The sequence below is a fragment of the Myotis brandtii genome, unplaced genomic scaffold (assembly GCF_000412655.1).
Source record: "Myotis brandtii unplaced genomic scaffold, ASM41265v1 scaffold127, whole genome shotgun sequence".
Lineage (NCBI taxonomy): Eukaryota > Metazoa > Chordata > Mammalia > Chiroptera > Vespertilionidae > Myotis > Myotis brandtii.
In genome coordinates, this window is record NW_005354464.1 from 2,791,594 (window position 1) to 2,815,507 (window position 23,914).

General features: G+C 46.7%; 1 protein-coding gene across 2 annotated transcripts; it reads right to left on the reverse strand.

The window, feature by feature from the left end:
• On the reverse strand, window positions 1-23,550 carry LAMP3 (lysosomal-associated membrane protein 3). 2 transcript variants are annotated; one of them, XM_005859493.2, is made up of 6 exons: window positions 23,348-23,550; window positions 18,076-18,827; window positions 15,863-15,991; window positions 8,573-8,630; window positions 6,131-6,301; window positions 1-1,056 (listed from the first exon to the last, which is right to left on the reverse strand). In XM_005859493.2, the coding sequence occupies exons 1-6, from the start codon at window positions 23,394-23,396 to the stop codon at window positions 923-925; spliced, it is 1,293 nt and encodes a 430-aa protein (XP_005859555.1). In that variant the 5' UTR covers window positions 23,397-23,550; the 3' UTR covers window positions 1-922. The 2 variants fall into 2 exon arrangements, with proteins under 2 accessions (XP_005859555.1, XP_014389704.1); XM_014534218.1 differs by lacking the exon at window positions 1-1,056 and adding an exon at window positions 3,838-4,591 and having other exon boundaries at window positions 23,348-23,549.
• Window positions 23,551-23,914: the final 364 nt, after the last annotated feature.

Genomic DNA, 23,914 nt, shown 5'->3' on the forward strand with positions numbered 1-23,914 from the left:
GGCAGCACTTAGCATCATTTGTTCCTGTAGGCAACTTGGTGTAGTGAAAACACGGGAGACCTTGGTACTAGACCAACGGGAAGTCTAATCCTGGCTCTGCCACCTGTCAGCTGGGTGGCATTTAAGTGATTAATTTTGTTCAATCTGAGTTTACTGTTCTAGGAACCATGAGAATTAAGTGATGTAAATTACATAAATTAAATTATGTGTACCTAGTGTCTGGCACATATATGTTCAATAATTAAGGGTCATTATTGCTATTTCTTGCTTGTTATTTTATTCTGTTGTTCATAGCTATCTAATTCTTAGTCTTTAGTGATTGTGGAACAGAAGTCATCCTGATAAAAAGGAAAGCTGATTTGTTCCTCTGCTGGTGTCAGATAAACCACCTAGGCTACCTGTAAAATGTTCTTTTTGATAGGCCATTTAAAGTGGGAAGGATTTAGTAGATTGCCAGGCATATGTTTGTCATATAAAACATAAGCAGTAAAATATTGTGGTTCCATTTTTATAGACAAAAAGAGGCATTTTTTTTTAAATGGAAAAAATCAAGGATAGAATAAAATCCCCAATGTGAACACAGGTAGCATTCATTACACTTGATGCTTTGGTAAATTGGAGGCATATACCACTTTACATAAATCATGCTAATTTAACATATCTCAAATGTTGACCTTGAATGGTTAAAATATTTGGAAGGAAACTAGGAAATACTCTTAAACAGTTCACTAGATCTTACATAAAATGAAAAAAAATCTTAGAAATTGATGTGCTGCTTGAAGTTAAATCAGAAATGACTCAGTTTTTGTGAGAGGTGGTTGACATTGCTGGAAGGACCAACACTCTAAGGGAAGCCCCCAGTACCCTGGAAACGATGAAAGAATTCTCTAAGCTCCATTCTTTTCTTTCCCCTGGGCACCCATTAGATTCTCTGGTATCCAGATGATTCACGCCTTAGGCGGATTCCATAGACAATCAAACCCACAGCGCAGAGACCCAGCACGATGGCCCCAATCACGGGAAGGACAATTGTGTAGTCAGAGGAACACTCGTCCACTAAGAGAAAAAACAAATACAATAGAGCGGGTGAGGTTTGATGAGGGCAGACTGGAAAGCAGGCGAGAGTAGGAAGTCTGAGCTTTGGAGTCAAACCGGGACTTGACTCTTTTTAATTCCACTACTAACTAACTGTGTGAACTTGGGTAAGTTATTTAACCTTGCAATTTCCTCTTTTCATAAAGTAAGCAAAAATATATAAGACTAGTAGCCCTGCGCATGAATCTGTGCGCCAGTAGCTCTCTGTGGGGCCTGGCTGCTCCGAGACCGCTGCCCAGACGCAGCGGTTCTCAACCTGTGGGTCGCGAACAATGACAATACATCCTGCATATCAGATATTTACATTACAATTCATAACAGCAGCAAAATTACAGTTATGAAGTAGCAATGAAAACAATTTTATGGTTAGGGGTCACCAAAACATGAGGACCTGTATTAAAGGGTCGCGGCATTAGGAAGGTTGAGAACCACTGGCCCAGAGGCTCTCTGAGGCCCAGAGGCCCATCCGCAGCCAGGGTGGAATGCTTGCCTCGTCGCCATGGCGACAAAGCAAGCATTCCTCCTGGCCACTCACGCTGCCCGCTCTCAGTGGCTGCACACACCCCTCCCCTCCACCCCCGGGACTGGGGGACTCCTGCGGGGCTGAGAGGACTGGGCGCCACCATCTTGTGGCTATGGGCGCCGCCATCTTTGTGATGGTGTGGCGGTTAATTTGCATATTACCCTTTTATTAGATAGGATTGTTGGAGGATTAAGTAAGATAACCTTATCTTCTCAGCAATAGATATTCAACAAAGTTAGTTCCATTTTCTTCCAGGTGTGCTCTCTGCAAAGTGTGATGTGCTTACATAAAAGAGATTGTGTCAAAATGATACTGTTGTAATGAACCTATTTATTAATATCAGGAAAGCAGCGAAGGGAAGGCCCGATAGTATAGGCATGCCATTTGTGCAGCTTTGCCAGAAGCTGCAGTTTAACACACCCGGGAAGCCACTGGTCTGTTCTTGACAGATCACTGGGGGAAGGGACAGGGGGAGAGAATAGACGCATGCCAAGTAAAGTCTGGGTGACCTAGGGAAGGGACTTGTTTGTCAGTCACCCCTGGGAACAGGTCATTGGCCAGAGTAGGCGTGGCCCCTGCAAGCACGGGAAGATTTGGAATATTTAATCCACTAAACAAAGGAATTCCCTCTCTAAGCTCCTGGTGCTCTTGGTTCTCCTGGGACTCTTGTGGCAGGGGGCACGCTCTCTTGGCTCCCCTGCACTCACCCCATGGCCCACAGCCATGTGGGCCCCACACACTGGACAAATGGACTGCAACTAGCCTAATGTTAAACCGGACCCAATTCCAACAAGGAACGAAAAATCTGGATGCTGGCTTTGCTTCTAGCCCTGCTGAAGCCCCGGTTATACTTCTCCCAGGACTGGATTAAGGAAAATGGGCCTTGGGAAACCCAGGGGTGTACTTCCACGCAAATAAAAATCACTCATCCTCCCGTGCACGTCTCAGAAAATTCTTTTTCTTGAGCTATCGTAAGGACCCCACCCCCAGCACCCAAGTGGGGAAGGGGATACCAGATATTTACTAGTTATTCAAATGAAACCTTTGTTCTTTTTGATGACTAGAATGTTACTTCAAAATAATTTTATGGGTAATTAGTTTGGGGGAGTGGGGTCAGGTAGATAACAGGAGTCTAAGGAGCAGTCATCACCCCACCCCACCTTTCTGTCATTAAAGATGACAGAAAGGAAAAATTAAACCTAAGTGAGCGGGCTCTCTGTCCCTCTCCTCTCGATTTGAATTCCATCCGCTGTGGAGACGTCTGGACACACTAGAAGATGAACCTCCTGTTAGTCATTCTGGTTAGTGGCAGGCTGAATCAACACCTCGTGCTCTGCAGTATGGGACCTTCAAGGCCACCTGAGGCAGGGCCGGAAACGGGATCCAACAAGGGGCACATGGAGAGAGATGGCATCTCTCCAAAGCCAAGCCCTGGCTGTTGAACCCGAGTCACTTTGGAGAACACCGGGTCCTCACAGCCCAGATTCTTCATCAACATCTCCTGCTCTAAAGGACTTCCTGACACTCCTGACGCTGTCCGGGGCTCTCGAACCTTCTTGAGGCTGCTGTGTGCCCGCCCCACCGCCTCACTTCTGGAAAGTGGAGAGAGCTGAAACACCTCCAGGGAATGCCAGCACACGTCCTAGATAAACAGTGGCTGTGGAGTTGTTGCCAACTTTCATAAACCTGCTGTGAAGAGTAATGAATAGCACCTTTGGAAAGTATAGCAAAACAAGAAACTTCCTGTTAGTAAAGGCGGTGGACATCCAGACAGCCATGACTCGCCTCTTTCTCTAGAATAAAAACCCCACTTCTCCTGTTTAAACAGACCACGTAATAGAAAATCAGGAACAACATGCCGAGCCTTATTTTAATAGAACTTTCCCTCCAGATAGCAATCACTCCCATCAGGAATTTCCCAGTTTATAACTTTTCTTGGGTAAATGTTTGCTAAAAACGGGAAGTGGGACACAATCTGGGTAGATCTACCTCTTCTGCTGGCCAGTTCTGATTGTTTTCAGGCTTGGCCCCCCACCCCCACCCCCACAATGGCCCAAATCAACCAATTTATGAGGACAGACTAGAATAAGAAAAATAGAGACAAAGCAGAAAAAAACGTGTTAAGAAGACAGACAACAAATGAAGGTGAAGGAATTGGAGAACTAACATTTATTGAGCTTCTTTTGTTTGCCAAGATCTTTAGTACACGTTTTACATTTAGAAAAAATGAAAAGTTAGAGAGTTTTCTAGTTTTTAATGAATAGTACATTACAGTCGTGCAAAAAATGTCTTTTTAAAAATGATAGTCTATTAAGACTATCTGTAATTTAAGTAAATCAAAATTTGGGCAAAACCAGGAGTTTAAAATCAGTTTAGAATGTATTTTGAAATGGATTGTTTTTGTAAAAAAGTAATAAGCATAAAAAATACTGGGTAGTGAGACTCTTAAAAATGTATAAGAAAAAGCAATGCAATACGAAGGTGTCCTTCCCACAGTTCTCCCTTTGGGTGTCTGCTTTGTCCTCACACGCACCCTACGCGTGTCCCTGCCGCTTGTTCCCAACGCTCACCGCCAGGCCCACGTTATCAGGTGTGGAGGATGGAATTTGAGGCCACGAGGCCCGGCCTCCCCACACTCACAGGAGAAAGCAGGAGAGGCTGCATTTTAGCCAGCCTTTGGGTAGCCTTTTGGTGGGAAGCTGGGTTTCCTAATCAGACTGGGAGGGTGGGAGAGGCAACTAGAAAAGTCGAGCCCTTCGCTTTAGGCTGAATATGAAGCCAGAATTCCCAAGTCCTTAACCCCACACATTCTGAAGGAGCAGGGGTTTCATATGCGTTCATATCCTCTACCGGGCCTCTCCCTGGCCACCAGGCATGCTGTTAGCAGAACGCCAAGCAGTCCTGCGATACTGAGACCCACGGCCACAGGGATTTCTCTCTTGTTTTTGTCTCTGAAGCACTCGTCCGCTGTAACTGAAGTCAGAGTAACAGGTGTTACAGGCTAGCACGACGCTGGGATCCATCCTGCCCCTGACTGCCTCGGCTTTGCAGAGAAGGAAACCAAGGGAGAGAGGGAGCTGCTGGTGCTCCCACCTGCTGCCTCCGACATACTGATGGGTGCAAACCAGGAGGGGAAGGGTCAGCACAATGGTCTGACTGTGTGCTTGGGGTCACTTAAGGAGTGTATGTGTATGACATTGTAGATACCTAGGCCCCACGTGAGGCCCAAGAAATTATGATTCAGTGGGTTGGAGGTGGGGCCAGGTCATTCTGATGCAGCTGGGAGGCAGATCCAACTGGGAGGAGCATTGGTTTGGTCTAGAGCAGCGGTTCTCAACCTGTGGGTCGAGACCCCTTTGGGGGTTGAACGACCCTTTCACAGGGGTCGCCTAAGACCATCGGAAAACACATAACTATTTACATATTGTTTTTGTGACTAATCACTATGCTTTAATTATGTTAATTTGTAACAATGAAATTGGGGGTCGCGGCATTAGGAAGGTTGAGAACCACTGGTCTAGAGGGTCAGGAGCAGAACTGTGTCTTGACTCCCAAGTTACGGTAAGCCTTGGACCCATGGTTCCCAACTCTGGAGACAGGGATGTGCACCAAATCACACGGCCCAAGTTTCCCATTCAAACTCTGTGCTTCTTAGCGGGGCTGCTGGACAGCCTGGGGCTCCAGGATTTGAGGGAGGCGGGGGTAAGAATGTGGGAGTTAGGAGCCCACTGTTTGGGATGACCATTCTCTGTGACCAGGCTGAGCATTTGCACGTGAGTTATTATGAGAGGGACATTTCAGAAACTGAAGTTCAATGCCTGGACATACGTAGAAACCCTTGTAACACTGTTTTTCCAGCAAAAAGGGGCTTTTGGGGAAAGTTACCCTGGTCTGTCCCTGGCCTTCCTTCTAGGACCTGCTTCCCTCTGTGGTGGTTAAAACTCAAAGCAGAAGTTACATGGAAACTAACACTAACTATGAGGAAATGGTGTGCAATTGGGAAGAGGGGGTCCAACCGAGTACATTTCTATCTTGGATCATGGCATTTTTCTCTTTTCCCTCTGTAAGTGGGAAAGAATCTATTCTGAAAGCTTGAATTTTAGACGTCACTAACACTCAGGATCTTTAAAGTGTTCTCCAAACACACCTGAGTTTACTAGTACTCAACAGTTTATAAAGGGGAGGTTGAAGATGGTGTTTTCTGGCTGTGTGTGTGTGTGTGTGTGTGTTTAAATGACTCAGACAAGGACAATATATTCTGCTATGGGACAGCAGTAGACATGAGTGGCTTAAGGTATCTGGTTCTGTGGTTGGTATTGACTCATAGAAAGATGGTAGGAGCGTGGGTTGGTCCTAAGAGCTTTGTGGAATCATACTGTTCTAGAAAGCTCATGTGATTCTTGTCCCTTTGACAGCTTCAGACAAAAATAACAAACAAAAAAAAAACATACCTTGAAACTACCCATGGGTCTCTAAAAGTTATGTTTGTGACATGGCGAACCCTTTACTTACCATTTCCAAAGTGGTCATCTTCGAAATCGAAGGCTTGAAGTTGGACATTCATTGTCTTCAGTTGAAGGTGGGCTGACAGCTGGATGCTCTGCTCAGTCACACACTTGAAGGAATGCCCGATCACCGTCTCAAACATCATCACAGAGCTCTTCATTCCTTGGTAAATTTTCTCTGAAAACAAAGGTGAAATAAAGGCATATAAGAATCTCAGCATATTATCTATCGAGTCCCAGCGATTGCTGGGTGGCCCGGGTACAGTGAAATGGCCTTCCTTAGATGTGGCTTTCTGGAGTTCTGCCTTCTCCTCATGAAAAATCACCACTCTCCTGCATTTCGGGGACTTTTTCTGATGCTCTGTTTGCAGTTACTGTAGACTCTTGCATTTGTACCTGCAAATGTCTTACATGATGTACTGAATTATCTGTGTACACCGCTGTATCATGTGTTATATCCTGGCTACTACTAGCCGCCCCCTGCTAACATTACAATGGTCATTACAACTAATTACTCTTACTAATAGCCCTGCCACCACCTACATGAGCATTATCATTACTGTGATATCATACGGGTACAGCTCCAGTGCTACTGCTGAGCCTTGCTTACTGGGATCCGGAGTTGTTTTATCTCCTCCCTCAGCCTCTAAGTTACTTTCTGGCCTTACTTTCCTTTCCCCTGCCTCTTGAGACATTACTACCCTATTATTGGCTAAAATTTGGTCCATGCCTAGTGATAACATTAGCTAATTTATCTTAGCAGTCACAGTATTTATTCCCAGCCTATATGAGTATACTCGTCTAAGCAAGGTAATGTATGTGAAAGTGAGTTATTGACTGAGACATCCGACTTACATTTTACCCATAATCATTGACCACACCCTCCTGAACAATATCAATATAATATAGCTAATATTTAAAATAGACATTTCTCGCCCTGGCAGGTTTGGCTCAGTGGTTAGTGTCAGCCTGCCGACCAAAGGGTCATGGGTTTGATTCCCAGCCAGGGGCACATACTTCAGTTGCAGGTTCCATCCCCACCCTGGTCCAGGTGTGAGCGGGAGACAACCAATCAATGTGTCTCTCTCACATTGATTTCTCTCTCTCTCTCTCCCCTTCTCTTCTCACCCCTTCCATGCTCTCTAAAAAATCAAGGGAAAAGATATCCTTGGGTGAGGATTAAAAAATAAATTAATAAATAAATAAAATAGACATTTCTCCACATTTTCATTTCTTGGCACGTCTCTTTAGTATAAGTTCCTTACGAAGATAATAGAATTTTCAAAAGGAGAAATCAGACATGAAAATTCTTAGTACAGTACCTGCACAGAGGAGGTGCTCACTAATGATCTTTTTATATAGGGTGTCCCAAAATTCACGCAAGATTTGCAATTGAATTGAATTGCAAATCTTGCATGAATTTTGGGACACCCTATATAAACCTGGCTTTCCAGAGACACAGCTGAGGCCTCTGAGAAACTCCCGGCTTGATTGGGAGCATTGCTTTTCTAGGAGCGAACATTATAGAAGTCCTTTCAACGTGTTCCACTGGGCAACTCTCCATACAGCAACCAGGTGAACCTTTAGACATGTAAATCTGATGTGCCATTTTTCTACACCAAACGCTCCAATGGCATCCTTTCACACTTTAGGATGAACTCCACAGTCCTCGCCTTGCTTTGCCCACAGGCCCTGCCCGCCCTGGCCTGGCTGCCATTCCCACCTCATCTGCGGCTTTGGTCACTGGTCTCTACTGGTCCCTGAACACACCGGCACGTTCACTCCTCGGGCCGTGCACCCGTTGTTCCCGCCAGCTGGAAAGAGCTCCCCAGGCCCAGAAGTCCCCACATCCCTCTGCTCAAACCTCACCTCTTCAGAGAGGCCTTCCTCCCCAGAGGGCTCCCCGAAGGCCCTGGCTAAGTAACTTCCCAATCCTCCCCGCCCCACCCTGCTTGTGTTTTGCGCATAGAACTTATCACTACTTAACTGTGTATTATAATTTAATGTGTCTGTTTATGGTCCTCTCTCCCCTTCTGGAATGAAAGTTCCCTGAGAGCAGAGATGATAGGCTTAGATAATAATGGATTCCCACTGTATTCCAGGGCTCGGCACTAGCTGGCACTAACTACATTTTTGTGGGATGAATGCATGCTTACAAGAATATAGAATAAACTGCACCATCAACAAGTCTGTCCAAAGTCACTACGCTCTTAACAGTCGCTGATAATGATTTCTGACATAATGTAGTCCAACCTCCTTTGTGAGCAGATGAGCAAACTGAAGTACGCAAAGAGGTACAAAGTTCCCCCCAAATTATAAATATTGTGGGCTACTCTCTCAGACTGTTTCTCAAAAGCTGCATCAAAGACTCAAGAATTCAAGGGGATGAAGAATGAGCTAACCAGAACCAGTGTCCTTGCTGGTAGACCAGCCTTCTCTAGCTTCTTACCTGGATTTGAGATGGTCAAATAGGCTCCCACTTCATTGATATAATATGAGTTTTCATCCTGTAAAACATCACTGTGTTAATCGTTGGGTAATCTCTGTTTTTATGTTTATGATTCTGGCGCACAAAGAGGATCCCAGCTATTAAATCTTTGATATAAGGGTTTGGGCTGTAATGGTATGGAGCCATAATTGTGTTTGAAATTTTCCCCCAAAAAAAGTAGGTATACTACATGATAAATAAATAGTAAGTAATGGCTTGCCCCTGGCCCAAAATTTCTCTACTGCATGCTTGTTGCTAAAGCCTGACATGAAATTTCCACCAGTACAAGTTGAGTCCCTTCAGTTGTGCCAAGTTTCCCCTCTAGAAAATGTAAATCCATCTGGAAGCTGGACGAGTTGGAGGAGCATACAGTAAGTTTTTGTAATTAATGTTTTATGTTGGGATTCAAACTGAGACCACTCATCCTTAAGGCTACCGCGGGTGGATTTTATCAGGTCCATAAACTCTCTGGGGAAAATAGTGCATGCAAAATTGTGCCTGAATTTTTCTGGGTAGAGTGTCAAGTACTTTCAACAGATTAATGGATTCATGTTTCCAAAATGGTAACATGCGGCCACAGTGAGCGGTGCTGGGAAGAAATGGTTTACCCTGAGATCACTGGGTGTTCTCTACGAGAGGACCCCAGGGGGTTGTGCTCAGCAATATACCCAGAGATTGTCCTTTTTGGGAAAACAAAACAAACAAACAAATTACAAAACAGCCCAATAACCTCTAGAGAGACCGAGGGAGTGAAACATTAAAGGGAACTAAACTGAGACATGAAAAATTAAGTTTAAAAAGAGGTTTTTACTTTTTAAAGTAGGTGATTATTGTTTTGAAACATTGTTATTGTTTTTGAAACATTCATTAGAAAACTATCCACAAATAAGAGGTGCAAGAAATGGTAGAGCAACGAGAATTTCAAATTGAATTACCTTTAGACGTTTCAAATCTAGGCATTAAAGAAATTTAACAATAATAATCTTGACTACAATACAGCCATTTGTATATTGTTAGTGGATGGAATAATTCCTTATGCAATATAAGGGTTCCAGAAATACAAACGCTTTTAGAAAGCCACTGCTATTGATACACTGAACCCTAGACTTGCACAAGGTCATAGCCCTAATAGGTAGCAAAAAGATACGACCTCAAGCTGCCTGTCTCCAAATGTAGCCTTTGGCCTCTCTTACAATCACTCTAGACCAGGCATTGCTCTAAGTCTGGGGAGAATAAGACCTGGCTCCATCCTTCGAGGTGCTCAGTCTCAGGTCTCAAAGGTGAGTTGAACGATGTGCTTGGACCATCCATTCACTTTAGCGAGGAACATCTGCGAGCCAGTCCCTTCTCGGTTGCTTTCACATACCGTTTATTCAGATTTTATCTGGGTTCCCTTTTAGTGCAAGAGACACTTGGATGCACTTCAGTGCCCAAAGTCACTCTTGCAAGACCCCTGCTCTATCCTAAAGGCAGGGCGATCCATTGAAAGGCTTTAAGCAGGACAGTGACATGAGCATGACTTTGGGAAATTGCTTGGGCTGCCATGTGAGACTGATATAAGGAGCTGCAGGAAAAGAGTGGTTGAGGCCAGTTCTGAGCCCCATGAGAGACCTCCTGACAGTTCCCCTTTCCTGTGGCATCTCCTTGATCCATCCTCACATGAAGAAAGGATGCTTTATCTATATATATATATATATATAAAAGCCTAAGCAATCATAAACCATTCTACCTGTAGCTATGATGCGCACTGACCACCAGGGGGGAGATGCTCAATGCACAGGCATGGAAACATGGAACAGACTGATGAATCTCAGAGGGAAAGGGGGAGAGGGAGGGTGAGAAGAGATTAACCAAAGATCTTATATGCATACTAGAGGCCCAGTGCATGGATTCATGCACCGGTGGGGTCCCTCAGCCTGGTCTGCGGGGATCGGGTCAAAACCAGCAGTCTGACATCCCCCAAGGGGTCCCGGATTGCGAGAGGGCACAGGCTAGGGCAAGAGACCCCACCAGTGCACGAATCCGTGCACAAGGCCTCTAGTAATTCTATAAAAGTTTCACAGTTTACTAAGCACATGCTTTTACCTACACTGCCTCCTTTGATCCTTGTAATAACCCCCTGAGACAGAATAAATATTATTAGCTCGTTTTACATCTGAGAACAAATAGGCTCAGAAGTTAAGCATCTAGCCTCGGTTCTCATTGTTTGGAGGTCAGATAAAACAAGCACTGGTCCGCAGGATCCTGCCCTACATGTTCCTCCATTCTTAGCTTGCAGGTCATATATGTTTAGGGCAGTGGCCGGCAAACTGCGGCTCGGCAAACCGCGGCTCGCGAGCCACATGCGGCTCTTTGGCCCCTTGAGTGTGGCTCTTCCACAAAATACAGGCTCTTCCACAAAATACTGACTTCTGCTCATGGGCCAGGAAGTTTCAATTGCACTGTACGTGCATGCCCGCACGTGGTATTTTGTGGAAGAGCCACACTCAAGGGGCCAAAGAGCCGCATGTGGCTCACGAGCCGCGGTTTGCCGACCACGGGTTTAGGGGATGGGCTGGATTTAGTCTGGAGGCCATAGCTTGTCGACTCCTGGTCCATACCACCAATGAAAAACAAGGTTGCTAAACCAATCAATTGCTAATGAAATGATATAGAGTGGCTTACCTCCTATTTGGGAGAATAACATGTTACTAAAATTCTTTTAATACTATTTTGAAAATATCTCTTTGTTCCCTGGCAGCCTAGTTTGGATTGTTGAATCTTTGTGAACATTGTCAAAATTTAATTTTTTTTTACTTATTTAGTGGAAGAATGGGGATCATAATAACAGGATTTACCTCTTAAGTTGATGGGAGGATTAAATGAAGGAATCCATGTAAAAAGCTTATCACAGAGTCTTTACTCAAATTTTACCTTGGATTATTAACAATGCAACAATAAATTAGATTGCCCCTTCCCAGTAAACTTTTCTCACTGAAGTCAAATTATATATTTTGTAATCTATTTCCTAGATTCAGATCTATAATAGAAAAATAGAGCAAGCAAGTAAGCTAAGCTTCCATAGCTCTATTGATTAAAGAAACTGAAAGCTCAGCTCCAGGGGATAGGAGTCGGTGGAGGGGGGCAAGGATGTGGGAAGCTTCAAGCAGGTGTCAGACTTAACCTAAAACCCAAGGGAAGTTACATGCCACACGTTATTCAGTTTACAGTGTCTGCTTTTTCTTTGACGCCCACACCCATGCGGTCATTCTCTGCCAGATGTTTTTCTTATTTGGGGTTTGGTTTGGAGAATGACAAACATCTCCCATGCCAGATTCGTGAAAGACAAAATGAAAATCCTTTGTGGACCCATCAACATTGACAAAAGGGGGCCAAGGTCTCCTAATGTCGTATATGGCACTTACAGCAGGGCCATTTGAATAGACCATTTGCAAAAGTCCCATCTCACTACTCAATCAATGGGATGCTGACAATACCAGTATCAAAAGGGAGCTCTGAAATATCTCATCAAAGAGATCCTAATTCCTCAAGGAACCTAAACACCCTCCTTAGCAAAGGACAGGGTCCAGAGCAGACAGGGCCTAGAGCGAGCCCGCCCGTCAAGCCTGCTCAGGAAGGCAGCACGCCATTGACCACAGGCCCGGGGTCCTCTCCTTTGCTTCTGCAAAATGTACTGTAGGAGTTTCATAGTTACAGATGTTCAGGATGTGAATTTTGTCTTCAACATCGATCAGATCTTTTTGCTCAGCATTGTGTGACTAGTGCAATAGCCTAAGGGGCTGTTTCCTTAGAGCTGCTGATCTACTTTATGGCACCTTGGCCCAGTTCTCTGTGAAATTTAGATTCACTCCTTTATTGATTTATTTCGTCATCAAACACTTGCTATGTACTATGTACCAAGTCAGGGCTGGGCACTAGAGAGAGAAATGTGAACGTCATAGACTTGCCTTCGTGATGGCAGAATGTGTGATGAGGGCCCTAATGGAGGTGGCGGAACAACAGATGGAGGCTCAGGGAACCAAGAGAAGAGTCTCCCAGTTTTACCTGGGATGGAGGTGGAGTGGGGAGACTTCTTAAGGTGAAGATAATTGAGCTGAACCATCTTAAAGAATGAATGCAAAAGGGGGGTGAGGGGTGGAAGGGGCATTCCAGGCAGAGGGAAAGTGAAAGGGAAAACAGAGCATAAAATGGTACCATATACTTGGGAAGCTCTAAGTAGTGCCCTCTGCGCTGGTAAGAGTTCTCAGGAGTCTATAAGCTAAGAGGACTCTGCAGGCCCCTGGAAACGCTAGGAGGGTTAGCAGATTTCCAGACCTGAGCTGGCCAATGCCCTGCGTAGCCCTGTTGCCCCTCCCCGCTGGGTGACTGGTTTCTCCCATGCCCTGGAGCTGCCCTGCCAACCAGGCGTTGTGTTGAGCACAGAAAGATGAACTCTACCCAAAGTTACTGAAAGGTGTTTTTAAAACAAACTATCTGGCAGGAAGGAAGTTGGCAGGGGAAGGAAGGTATATTTATCTCGCACCTGAAGGGTCTGAACAACTTTCAGCAAGTCACTTCAATCAAATGAGAATTGTCACAGAAAGGTTTTCGGTTCTTTAAAAAAAAAATAGAACTAAAGAAAATAAGAAAGGAAACCTCCCTCTCCTAGCCTGACTATGGGCCAGAGACCATGCTTAGCACTTGCACATATGCTAGCCCACTGGCCCCACCAGCCGCAGCTGTGCTGTGGCTGCCCCGCCTGGGGAGGACGGGCACTCCCTAGCCTTCCTCTTGTCTCCTCTCTACAGAGGCCTTATTAGCACTTGCACATACGCTAGCCCCGTTCCCCCTAGGCTCGGTGAACTACACAGGAGAGGAAACAGGCTCAGAGACAGTGAGCAGCTTGCCCGTGGGCACATGGAAATCATATGGGTAATTAGAGTCTTGATTGGACAACGGCATCAAATGACAGTATAGGAGGCAGATTTTTCTCTATGTTTCTGTCACTATATTTAAATTTTTAAAATTACAAATTATTGTCCATGACCTAGAACCTGCAGCTACAGCTTATATTTCTTTTTTTTCCCCTCCATAATGTCTAGCTCAGTAAATTCTTATTGATAAATTGGTTGAAAATCAGGCTTGCTATTCAGCTTCCACTTATCATTCCACAATCTGGTTCTCACTTATAACATTTACTAGAGGCCCGATGCACGAAATTCATGCAAGGGGCTTGGCCCCCTCCACCGTGGCTGCGGCCCTGGGGCCTCTGCCTCGGCCCCGCTGCTGCGGCTTCGTCTGGAAGGTCGTCTGGAAAGATATCTGGGAGGATGTCCAGTCTAATTAGCATATTATGCTTTTATTATTATAGATTATATTATAACTAAAATATACTCCTGTTTTCCAAGGCTCGCTTTTTCTCTAGAGCACGGGTTCTCAACCAGGGGTGACTTTGCCCCCAGGAGGACATTAAGCACTATCTGGAGACATTTTGGGTTGCCACAACTGGGGTTGGCATCTAGTAGGTCGAGACCAGGGATGGTGTCCCCACAAGGTAAAGGACAGCCCCCAGCACAGAGACTCATCTAAGTCCAAATGTTGCTACTGCACCTGTTGAGAAACACTGGTGTAGAATACAGCAATATTTGAAAAGTAGCTGACTGAGCTGATGAGCCATTTCTCTTGTGGAGGAATCTACATGGCTTTCCTGCCTTCATGCATTTCACACAGCTCACCTTTTAGGAAGAAGGCACACTCTGGGGTCCACAGATCAAGTCCGGCCTCAGCTATGTTTTGTTTGGCCAGGAGAGTGCTCAAATTTTTAAAAATGTGTTGAAAACACTTTAAAAATCATGTGCTTTTATAGAAGGATCTGAATGTTTGCCTTCCTTTGAACAATCAGAAGCTCGGGCAACATTGGTCTCATTATCACCTGAGAGAGGTAATGTGTATAATATTTAACAACTGGTGCAGTAGGGCAGTGCCCGCCATAAAGGACTGTGACAAGTGCCCCGGGCTAGATGCCAGCCCCGCCACTGGCCCCACCAACCCCAGGAGGGGAGGACGGGCACTCCTAGCCTTCCTTTTGTCTCCTCTCTACAGAGGCCTTATTAGTTGCCACTTATCATCTTATACTTACTCTAATGTTTTTCTTATGCAGATTTAATGGAAATCTCCCTTCACATCAAAAGTGGAAAAATATTTTCGCTGCCAGATGTGGAAAAAGACATAGAAGACCGAAGGTCGCAGGGTGCCGATGCAAACTCCTTCCAGAAATGTTGAGAGCACTTGGTTATATGCGTCCTTGCCAACATTAAGTATTATTCTACTTAAAAACCTTTGTTAATTGAATCAATTTAAAACATTTTATTTTTTAAAAGTAAGAAAAATAAATAAATTACCAGCCCTGGCCAAGTAGCTCAGTTGGTTGGAGTGTCGTCCTGATACGCCAAAGTTGTGGGCTCAGTCGCCGGTCAGGGCACATACAAGATGCAACCAGTAAATGCATAGATAAGTGGAACAACAAATTGATATCTCTCTCTCTCTCTCTCTCTCTCTCTCTCTCTCTCTCTCTCTCCCTCTCTCTCTCCCTCTTTCTCTCTCAGTTCAATCATAGTTCCTGGTTATTGAACATCTAGTTTCCTTGTATTGGACAATGCTCTTTACAGAAGTGAACTCGAATTCCCTTCCCCTATTTTTCAAGCAATAAAATAAAGCTCAGACCAGTTGAGTTGCCTGCCTGATGTCACAAGGAGAACGAGTGACGCCCTGGCCTCACGCCCCTGCTCTTCCATTCTCCTCTGCTGCTTACGCCCTCCCAGGAAATGGTCTAGAAACCCAGGGCCTGGTTAGTCCCTGAGTTTTGCCTGCTGTGGCTGGAAAGACCCATTGTGACATCTGGTTTTTGTCTCAGACGAATCTTGTTTCTCTGGTGCTCACTGGGAACTCCTCTGGGTCTAGTCATCTCTACAACTTCCTCCTCGGGTGGTTTGCAAAGGGCACCTGCTGCTGGGTTCCCCAGGCCAAGTCTCCCCCAAGAGGCATCAAAAGGCCTTCTGAGCTGCACAGTGGAGGCGGGAGGGGGCAGAAGGCAAATATAAGATGTCGACACTTTCCTCCTCTCCATCTCCATGCCCCTCATTCTTATCAGAGAACATCTCAAAAGGCTCTGAGATCTATTTCCCTGGAACTCAAAGTGAAGTGTGGGCCCCAAGGGGAGGGGGAGGGAGAGAGATGTTGAAGCCAGTTCGTGTGAAGGAGCTCAGTCCTCACCTTGGTGAATGTCAGGTTCACAAATCCGCCCTGGAAGTTCAAGAGAAGGTTGGAATTTCGGAAGCCACAGTTCCCAGAGGCTTGAGTTGCATTGGGGTCGATGTTGAAGTATCTCTCAGGTGAAAAAACCTAAACCAGATAAAGTAGATCAGCTCATGTCGATACAGAAGACAAGTCTAGCTGGGGAAGCAAAGGCACAGACTAATAAGCGAGCCTGAAACTCAAGGCTAGTGGGGGTTCACTTGAGAATTTCAAAGTCCCTGCATGACACCTCACATTTCCAAACTATTAGGTTCAAAGGATTCTTTTAAAAAAAAATACATTTTATTGATTTTTTACAGAGAGGAAGGGAAAGGGATAGAGAGTTAGAAACATCGATGAGAGAGAAACATCGATCAGCTGCCTCCTGCACACCCCCCACTGGGGATGTGCCCACAACCAAGGTACATGCCCTTGACCGGAATTGAACCTGGGACCCTTCAGTCTGCAGGCCGATGCTCTATCCACTGAGCCAAACCGGTTAGGGTGTTCAAAGGATTCTTTAAAGGAGTTCTCCCTCAGAGAGGAGCTTCTGGGTAGATAACTCATGGCAGGTATATTCCTGATAAACTGTGTGGGAGTTAATTTTTGTTAAATTACGCATGTTGAAAGGTATTGCAGGAAAGATTTGCTATGTAATGTACTTCAGTTTCAAATGTGGAAGTTCTGTTTGAAATCATAAAAACTGTGCAAAAAAAGCCTTAGCCGGTCTGGCTCAGTGGATAGAGCATCGGCCTGTGGACTGAAGGGTCTCGCGTTCAATTCCGGTCAAGGGCACGTACCTCGGTTGCAGGTGTCAGAGGCAACCAATCGATGTGTCTCTGTCACATTGATGTTTCTCTGTCTCTCTGTCTCTCCCCCTCCTATCTCCTCTCTCTCTAAAAATCAATGGAAAAATATCCTTGGGTGAGTATGAACAACAATAAAAAAACTGTACAAAAGAAGAAAGTACAGTTTTGTGGTGATTCCTTTAGTAAATCAAATCATCTCAGTTTCACCTCCAACCCCTCCAATCTTCTTGTTAATCTGGATTTTCCGTATTCATGTCCCAGCTGGCGGGAACCACGGAGACCACCTAATCCAAACCTCTCACTTCACAGGACAAGTTGCTGAGGCTGGGAGGCCATCAGGCGGGCAGGGCGGGGTGGGATCAACACTGAGCACCCCTAATGCTCTGCCTGTGGTGGCTAAACATGAGGGGAGTGTGCGGGAAGCCACCGCTTTCCCAATACTGCCATAAGAGTGCACCAAGGAGCCGAACCGGTTTGGCTCAGTGGATAGAGCGTCGGCCTGCGGACTCAAGGGTCCCAGGTTCGATTCTGGGCAAGGGCATGTACCTTGGTTGCGGGCACATCCCCACTGGGGGGCGTGCAGGAGGCAGCTGATCGATGCTTCTCTCTCATCGATGTTTCTAACTCTCTATCCCTCTCCCTTCTTCTCTGTAAAAAATCAATAAAATATATTTTTTTTAAAAAGAAGTGCACCAAGGAACGCGGAAGGCCCATGGACCTTGGGCATTAGCAGGGCTGTGTTGAGACAGCGGTGGCTCAAAGCAATTTCCTGACCTAATAGCCTCAAAGTAAATGTTTACTGGACCTTACTGATGTTTACTGATCTTTACTGACCTTAGAGACGGTCTGTCTGCTACCTGTTTGCCGTGCTTTACTGAGGGCAAGGTGTGTATCTAAAACCGAATAAAAAGCGGATAAGGCCAGGTTTCGGTGTGCCACTCCAAGAGAGAGGTCTCCACCTGGCCCCCCGTGCCTTCTAAATTCATATTTCTTGTCTAGTATTTCACGTGTCCGTCGGCCCCTCCTTCAGATCCCGAACCCTAGCCGTGCAGGTTGCGGCAGGTGTGCATATTTAAATTTTTGGCGAGTGCCTTCCTCTCTCCCAGCTGTCGCTGTCGGTTTCTATTTTTACACATATTCTAAAACAGATTCACCTACACCTTTGGAGCAGCGGTCGCCAACCGGTGGTCCGTGGACCACTGGTGGTCTGTGAGGTCAGAAAGGTTGGCGACCGCTGTTTTAATGGAGCACCTTGGAGAAAGAGGCGCTCACGCTAGTCATTTCATGAAAAGATGCGGGATGCAGGGGAATGCTCATTCTTGGCAAGGAAACTCCACTCAAACCTTTTGAAGACAGTGTTATAGTCCCGAGGCCCCAACTTACCGACTCCGTGTCTTGAACCATCAGCTGTATCCCCATCTCTGCTTTGATACAGAGCCTGCTTCCATTTAGAACTTGATAAATTCCAGTCTTGGCTGGTGATGGCTGAGGTGCCAGGGTGGGTCCTGGAGCTATGGTGGCAGGCGAGGCTGTGTGGGTGGCATTGTGTGCAGCTGTGGTTGTGACCAGGGCATGGGTGGGCTGAGTGGGCTTCTGACTGGTTGTGTTGATGTGTGGTGAGGTGGACAAAGTTGCTGGAAGGGTGGTCTGGCTACTGGGTTGGGTGGTCTTCCCAGTTGTGTGGCTGACAGTCGATGGGTTGGATCTAGTTGTATGGGCTGGTGGGGTGATGGTGGGGGGCAGTGAACCAGGAGCTGTACTGGGGCCGATTGTAGCCTCGGTGACAGGAGCAGCCGTGTGTGAGTTGTTGGGTGTGGCCAGGGTTGTGACTAGAGTGTGGATTTTTGGGCTGGTGGATGGGGTGCTGTTTGTAGTTAGCAGAGAGGTTGTTGTTAGAGTTTTTATTGTTGTGTGTGTCGTTGGGGTCTCAGAGTTGGAGGTTGTGGCAGCTGTTTGAGAGGAGACGTGACCATCCGTTGAACTTGCAGATGTAGTTCTGTGAGGCACTTGGCTAGTCCGTTTCAGGAAAGAAGGTTTTGCTGTGGCCTGTACTGTTGCTGCTCTTGTAGGTTGAGAAGAGTCTGTGATTTCTGGAAACCCTGTTGCTCTTACTTGACTGCCATGATGCAAAATCACTGCAAATTGGGGAACAAAAGTGATAACATTCAACTAACAGCTCACAAAGGTCTTCCCCCATTCTTCGTTAAAAATTAACATGCATATTTCCAGATTTGGGGGAAAGTTAAAAGCATATAAAAGTCAAGTGAGGATCACCCAAGATTCTACCACAAGGCCGCAACCGTAATGTTTTGGTCGTCCCCATGTTTTTTTTTACTAGGATGTGATCATATTGCATCTAGCCCCTGTGTCTTCTTTATCCAACCCCCTTGTCTAGATGGGGTGTGGTACTAACACATCAAGTGATCACACTCAGCGAGACAGCTAAGTGTCCATTCTTCATTCCCCGTCTTCACCTGTGAAGACAGTTCCTGGGAAGAGGGTGTTCCTGGGTAGAGCGCGGCTGTGTTGACCTGACTCAGCTGGGGCAGTGTGAAGAGTGGTAATAAAGAGACACAGAGTTGTACAGTTTGCATAAAACCATATAATCCCAGATTCAAAAGGAGTCTTAAAGATCTGCTAGTCCAAACCCTAATCGGATGTGGAAATTGGACCAATGAGTGGCCATGTGTTCATCTGCCCTATGCTTAATTACCTCCAATGATGGGACAGTCAGTACCCTTTCATGTTTTATCTTGCCACCAGTCTTTCTAAATATAGGTCAGTTCCTGTCATTTCCTTACTTAACCTCTGAGTGGCCTAACCTTTCTCAAGTTAGAAAGAAAATTAAGCCATAATGGCTTTGATATACCTGGTGGGCTATCCTTCATGTTTTGGCTTATAAGGAGAAGGCAAAAGTAGGTTAGATTACCAGCCATCATTACCTAAAGGTAAGTCATAAGTAAGAATACAAAATAATAACAACAATAATACAAATAAATAAGAAATAACTAATAAATAATAATGCAAGGATAAACTGTGTTTTGCATACTTAAAACTGTCAACCTACTTTTGCTCGCCCTGTCTGTCAGCTCCTCAGAGTCCTCCCTGTTCCCCTTATGTAAACTAGCTCCCCATCCCGTGACTCTCCGTCACAGAGTTGTATTTGTTGCCTTCACTGTACTGATCACAACTTGTAATTCTATAAGGGGACGGAAGACAAATATTTAACAATAAGCCCGGCCAGACAGTGTGTCCCAGCAGAATATCAGCTGTGGTTAAATGTTTACTTATTGACTTATTTGTTGATTGCACATCTCTCCCACTGGATTAGAAGCAATCTTGAGGTGGGAACGGTGCATATTTTTTTCACCACCAGTGTCTGTGCATAGGAAGCATTCTGTGGCTATGGATCGGATGAATAAATAACTGAATGAGTGAATGAGGGTAAGAGGACTGTAGACCTCTAGGATGTTTGTAAGGCTCAAAAGAGTTGGTTTAAGTGAAAGCCTTCATGCAGCATTAAGCAGTGTGTATTATTGTCACAGGTTCTTTCTTGGGCTATTCCTGAAGGGCTGAAGGCCTGTGGCTCTTTTCAACCAATAGCTCTATCCTTATCTCCCTCCAGGCACCTCGCAAGCCAGAAAAGGGGAGAAAGTGCAGATGATGTTCCTTGGGAGTTTGTGATGAGGTACAGCGAGAGATGGCGCTGTGTCTTCAAAGCTGTGATTTCATTGCATTTTTATACGCATTGGAGATGTAGCTGCCAGGTGCTAGGCAGTGACTTGGGGAAAGACAAAGGAGTTCTCTCTCTGATGGTATTTATAGAGTCCTGAAGTTCACATCTAATGAAAATCACCCCTAAACTCCTTTTTTAAAAAACATATTTTTAGCCAGTCAGCCTGGCTCAGTGGTTGAGTGTCGACCTATGAACCAGGAGTTGATTCCCAGTCAGGGCACATGCCTGGGTTGCAGGCTCGATCCCCAGTGTGGGGAGTGCAGGAGGGAGCCAATCAATGGTTTTCTCTCATCGTTGATATTTTTACCTCTCTCTCCCTCTCCCTTATTCTCTGAAATCCATAAAAATATATTTTTTAAAAGGCCAACACTTAAAATATATCTAGGCAGTGGGCAGAAGTAAGGGCAGGGCATAACTCAGAACCTGTCGACCCTCCCTCTGCTAAAAACAACAACAACACAGCCATGGAGTCACACACTGCTTTGCCAAGCCCCTCGCCTCCCAGCATCTCTCCTCCAGAATTCAGGAGCCTCAGCAAACAAGTACCCCAGGGCCTGACCCAGTACTGACTGAGACTCCTCTAGAGAATGAGCCGCAGGAAGAGGCGTGAGAAGGTTTTGGTTCTCCTACAACCTGCAGGCTCCGGGAAAGTCAGTGGCCACACAAGGGCCTCTTCTCTAGGTGTTTCCCAGATGGTCAGTCCTTCCCAGATGCCTTTGTTTGGCTTCCCTGCTGCACCCAATTCCCCAAAAGTGTAGAAGCCTCCTGTGAGCCAAGCTTCATGCTGGCGCTGGGGGCACTTTGTTCTCAGGGGCTCAAAGCCTCACGAGGCAGAACGGGCCACCCCCCTCCATGTGACAAGTGCTAGGAGGTGGGGGAGGAATCCAACTGAAGGAGAAGTTCCTCAGACAAGGAAGTGAACGGTGTCCCAGGTGGGAGGAAGCCTATGTGCAAAGGCACGGAGGCCTCAGAGCCTGGCCGGTCTGGAGAAGAGCAGGGGGTCAGCGTGGCGGGAACATAAGGAGGGTGTGGGAAGGGGGTGTGGAAAGGGGGTGTGGGAAGGAGGGTATGGGAAGGGGGGTGTGGGAATGGGGGAGGTGGGAAGGAGGGTGTGGGAACGGGGAAGGTGGGAAGGAGGGTGTGGGAAGGGGGGAGGTGGGGTGCAGGCACAGCAGCAGGCCGGGCAGGTCTTGGGGCGACACTGTGCATGTGATGGCTGGAGCTGCAGCAGACGTCTAGAACCACGAGGAGACTTTGGGCAGAAGTCGCTCATAGGATGGTGGGTCCGTGGTCATGACCCCCCACACCAGACCTGGTCCGAGTTCCTCTGGACTTGTTTTCACATCAGAGAGAAAGGAACATTTATCCTGTGTAATTTACTGTCATTTGGGGCTTGTCTCTTATGTGCAGCTGAACCTAAACTTTAAATCAGTGGTCACCAACCTGTCCACAGACCACCGGTTGGTGACTACTGCTTTAAATGACACAAATTTGATGCCCTCATTCCACGAGGAAAGAATTTGAGACAGGGAAGCAAAGTGACTGGACAACACTTACACAGCTAGTTTATCTAAAAGCTGTGTCTCTCCTAGCAGAGTGCCTAATGGTTTTCTCACCTCCAATTCCACAAGTATTTCTTGCACCCACGCGTGCAGGTGCAGTAGTGCAGAGCCTGGACCACAAGCCGGGCTTTCGCGATGCCAGTCTCAGGGCTGTCGCCCTGAGAAAGTGCTCTGGCCAGCGGAGTGGCCATGAACAAGTCCTTAACCAGCCTCAGGACCCGCATGTGGCAAACGGGGCCCCTTCGCACGCTTCATTCACTCAGGTCCCCTCTGAGAATCCGCAGCAGCTCCTCTCACACTTTCGTTTACCACGCGCCCGTGGCATTCCTGGACCTGTCAGTCATCGGTCAGCCATGGAACTGGCTCTCACGCACAGGTCAGGAGGCTTACTGCCAGACTGAGATCTTCTGCTCTTTTATTAGCTTGCCCTGCTAAGTGAAATGGTGACTTCCCTTCTGCCTCCAGCAGAATGTGAAACTCTAATTCTGAAAATGTGGCACCAGAATACACAGCTGGTCTGATCCTTCACCCAACTCCCCTAACAATTGATGTCACACTCCAGTGCCGCTGTGTCCCCCCTTGGCGCCTGTCAGCAGGGCCGCGTGGACAGAGCTCCTTCCCTCGAGGGTTCAGTGCAGTGGTTCTGGGAGGAATTGTGGATTAACCGGCAAACCTGATCACGGCACCCGAGAGGACTCTGTGTCTTAGAGGGAAAGCGTTCTTGGTGAAAGCAGGGGGTGGGGACATAAAATAGTCACCGAAAGCTCAGCTTCCCAGACAGGCTCTCTGATCCCAAGTATAATGGTGACATTTAAAAATCTTTGACGCCCGGGCTTACCCCTTTTGGAAATGGCGCGATTTGTCAGATCACACCTCATTCATCTTCACAATTCACTGCCTATGTAATATCAACATGGCATTTCCACTTGAGGGAAACAGGAAAAGCAAGACATGGGGTGCTTTCCCCAGACAAGGTAGCAAGAGACCCATGGCTAAGTCCCGGCTCCCGGCTCCCTCTCTTAAATATAAGCGATCGCCACAGACTCTCCCTGAGAAGGTGCCCCAACCCATCCGGGACCCAGGGCCAGGGTCACTGTCTTCTGGGGTTGCCACCTGCTCTGCCCAACGCACAGAAAACCGGTCCACACGTGGAAGCCCTGGGAAACAATGAAGTGCGCCCACCTGTGTAAGCGAATAAGGAGACAAGACGTTGGGGGTCACATACCCACAGTAAGGGAAGCTACCACAGCTCCCCAGTCTGTCCGGTCTCACCTTGGTGAGTGGCACCAAAGTGCAGTTCAGTTTACTAGGACCAGGCATGGCAGGGTCCCTGTGCAAAGGCGTGTATGTCACTCACCGGCCAGGGACAGGAAGAGCACCATCGCTGCAGGGAGCTGCCAGGGCATGGCTGGGAGCCGGGGCCTGGGACTCTGGAGGCTGGCGCTGCTGTTTCACGGTGCCTTGCTCAGCACAGCTGGGTTTTCTGAATGGCCCTGGGCTTCCTCCTTCACGTGTGGCTGAGAAGCCGGTCATTTACATAGAGAGAAGTGGCTGATAGGCCCGCCCCTGTGGGGAGGGAACCGCAAGTGGCCCTGGGGAGAAAGCAGGCACTTTCATCTCAGGCTCTAGGGCAGTGGTTCTCAACCTTCCTAATGCCGCGACCCTTTAATACAGTTCCTCATGTTGTGGTGACCCCCAATTTCATTGTTACAAATTGAACATAATTAAAGCATAGTGATTAATCACAAAAACAATATGTAATTATATATGTGTTTTCCGATGGTCTTAGGCGACCCCTGTGAAAGGGTCGTTCGACCCCCAAAGGGGTCGCGACCCACAGGTTGAGAACCGCTGCTCTAGGGTTTGTGAGGGTGGGGTATGGGGTATGGGTATGCCTCTCCCCCCAATTTGAAGGGCACCTGAG

Bases quoted from the DNA above. Each gene is read 5' to 3' on its own strand.
- LAMP3 (XM_014534218.1), bottom strand. From the start codon at position 23,396: ATGCCCTGGCAGCTCCCTGCAGCGATGGTGCTCTTCCTGTCCCTGGCC. The intron at 15,992-18,075 runs GTAAGTTGGGGC...TATCTGGTTTAG, and splicing joins TGGTTCAAGACACGGAGTCG to GTTTTTTCACCTGAGAGATA. The intron at 6,302-8,572 runs GTAAGAAGCTAG...CTTTGTTTTCAG, and splicing joins TTTGACCATCTCAAATCCAG to AGAAAATTTACCAAGGAATG.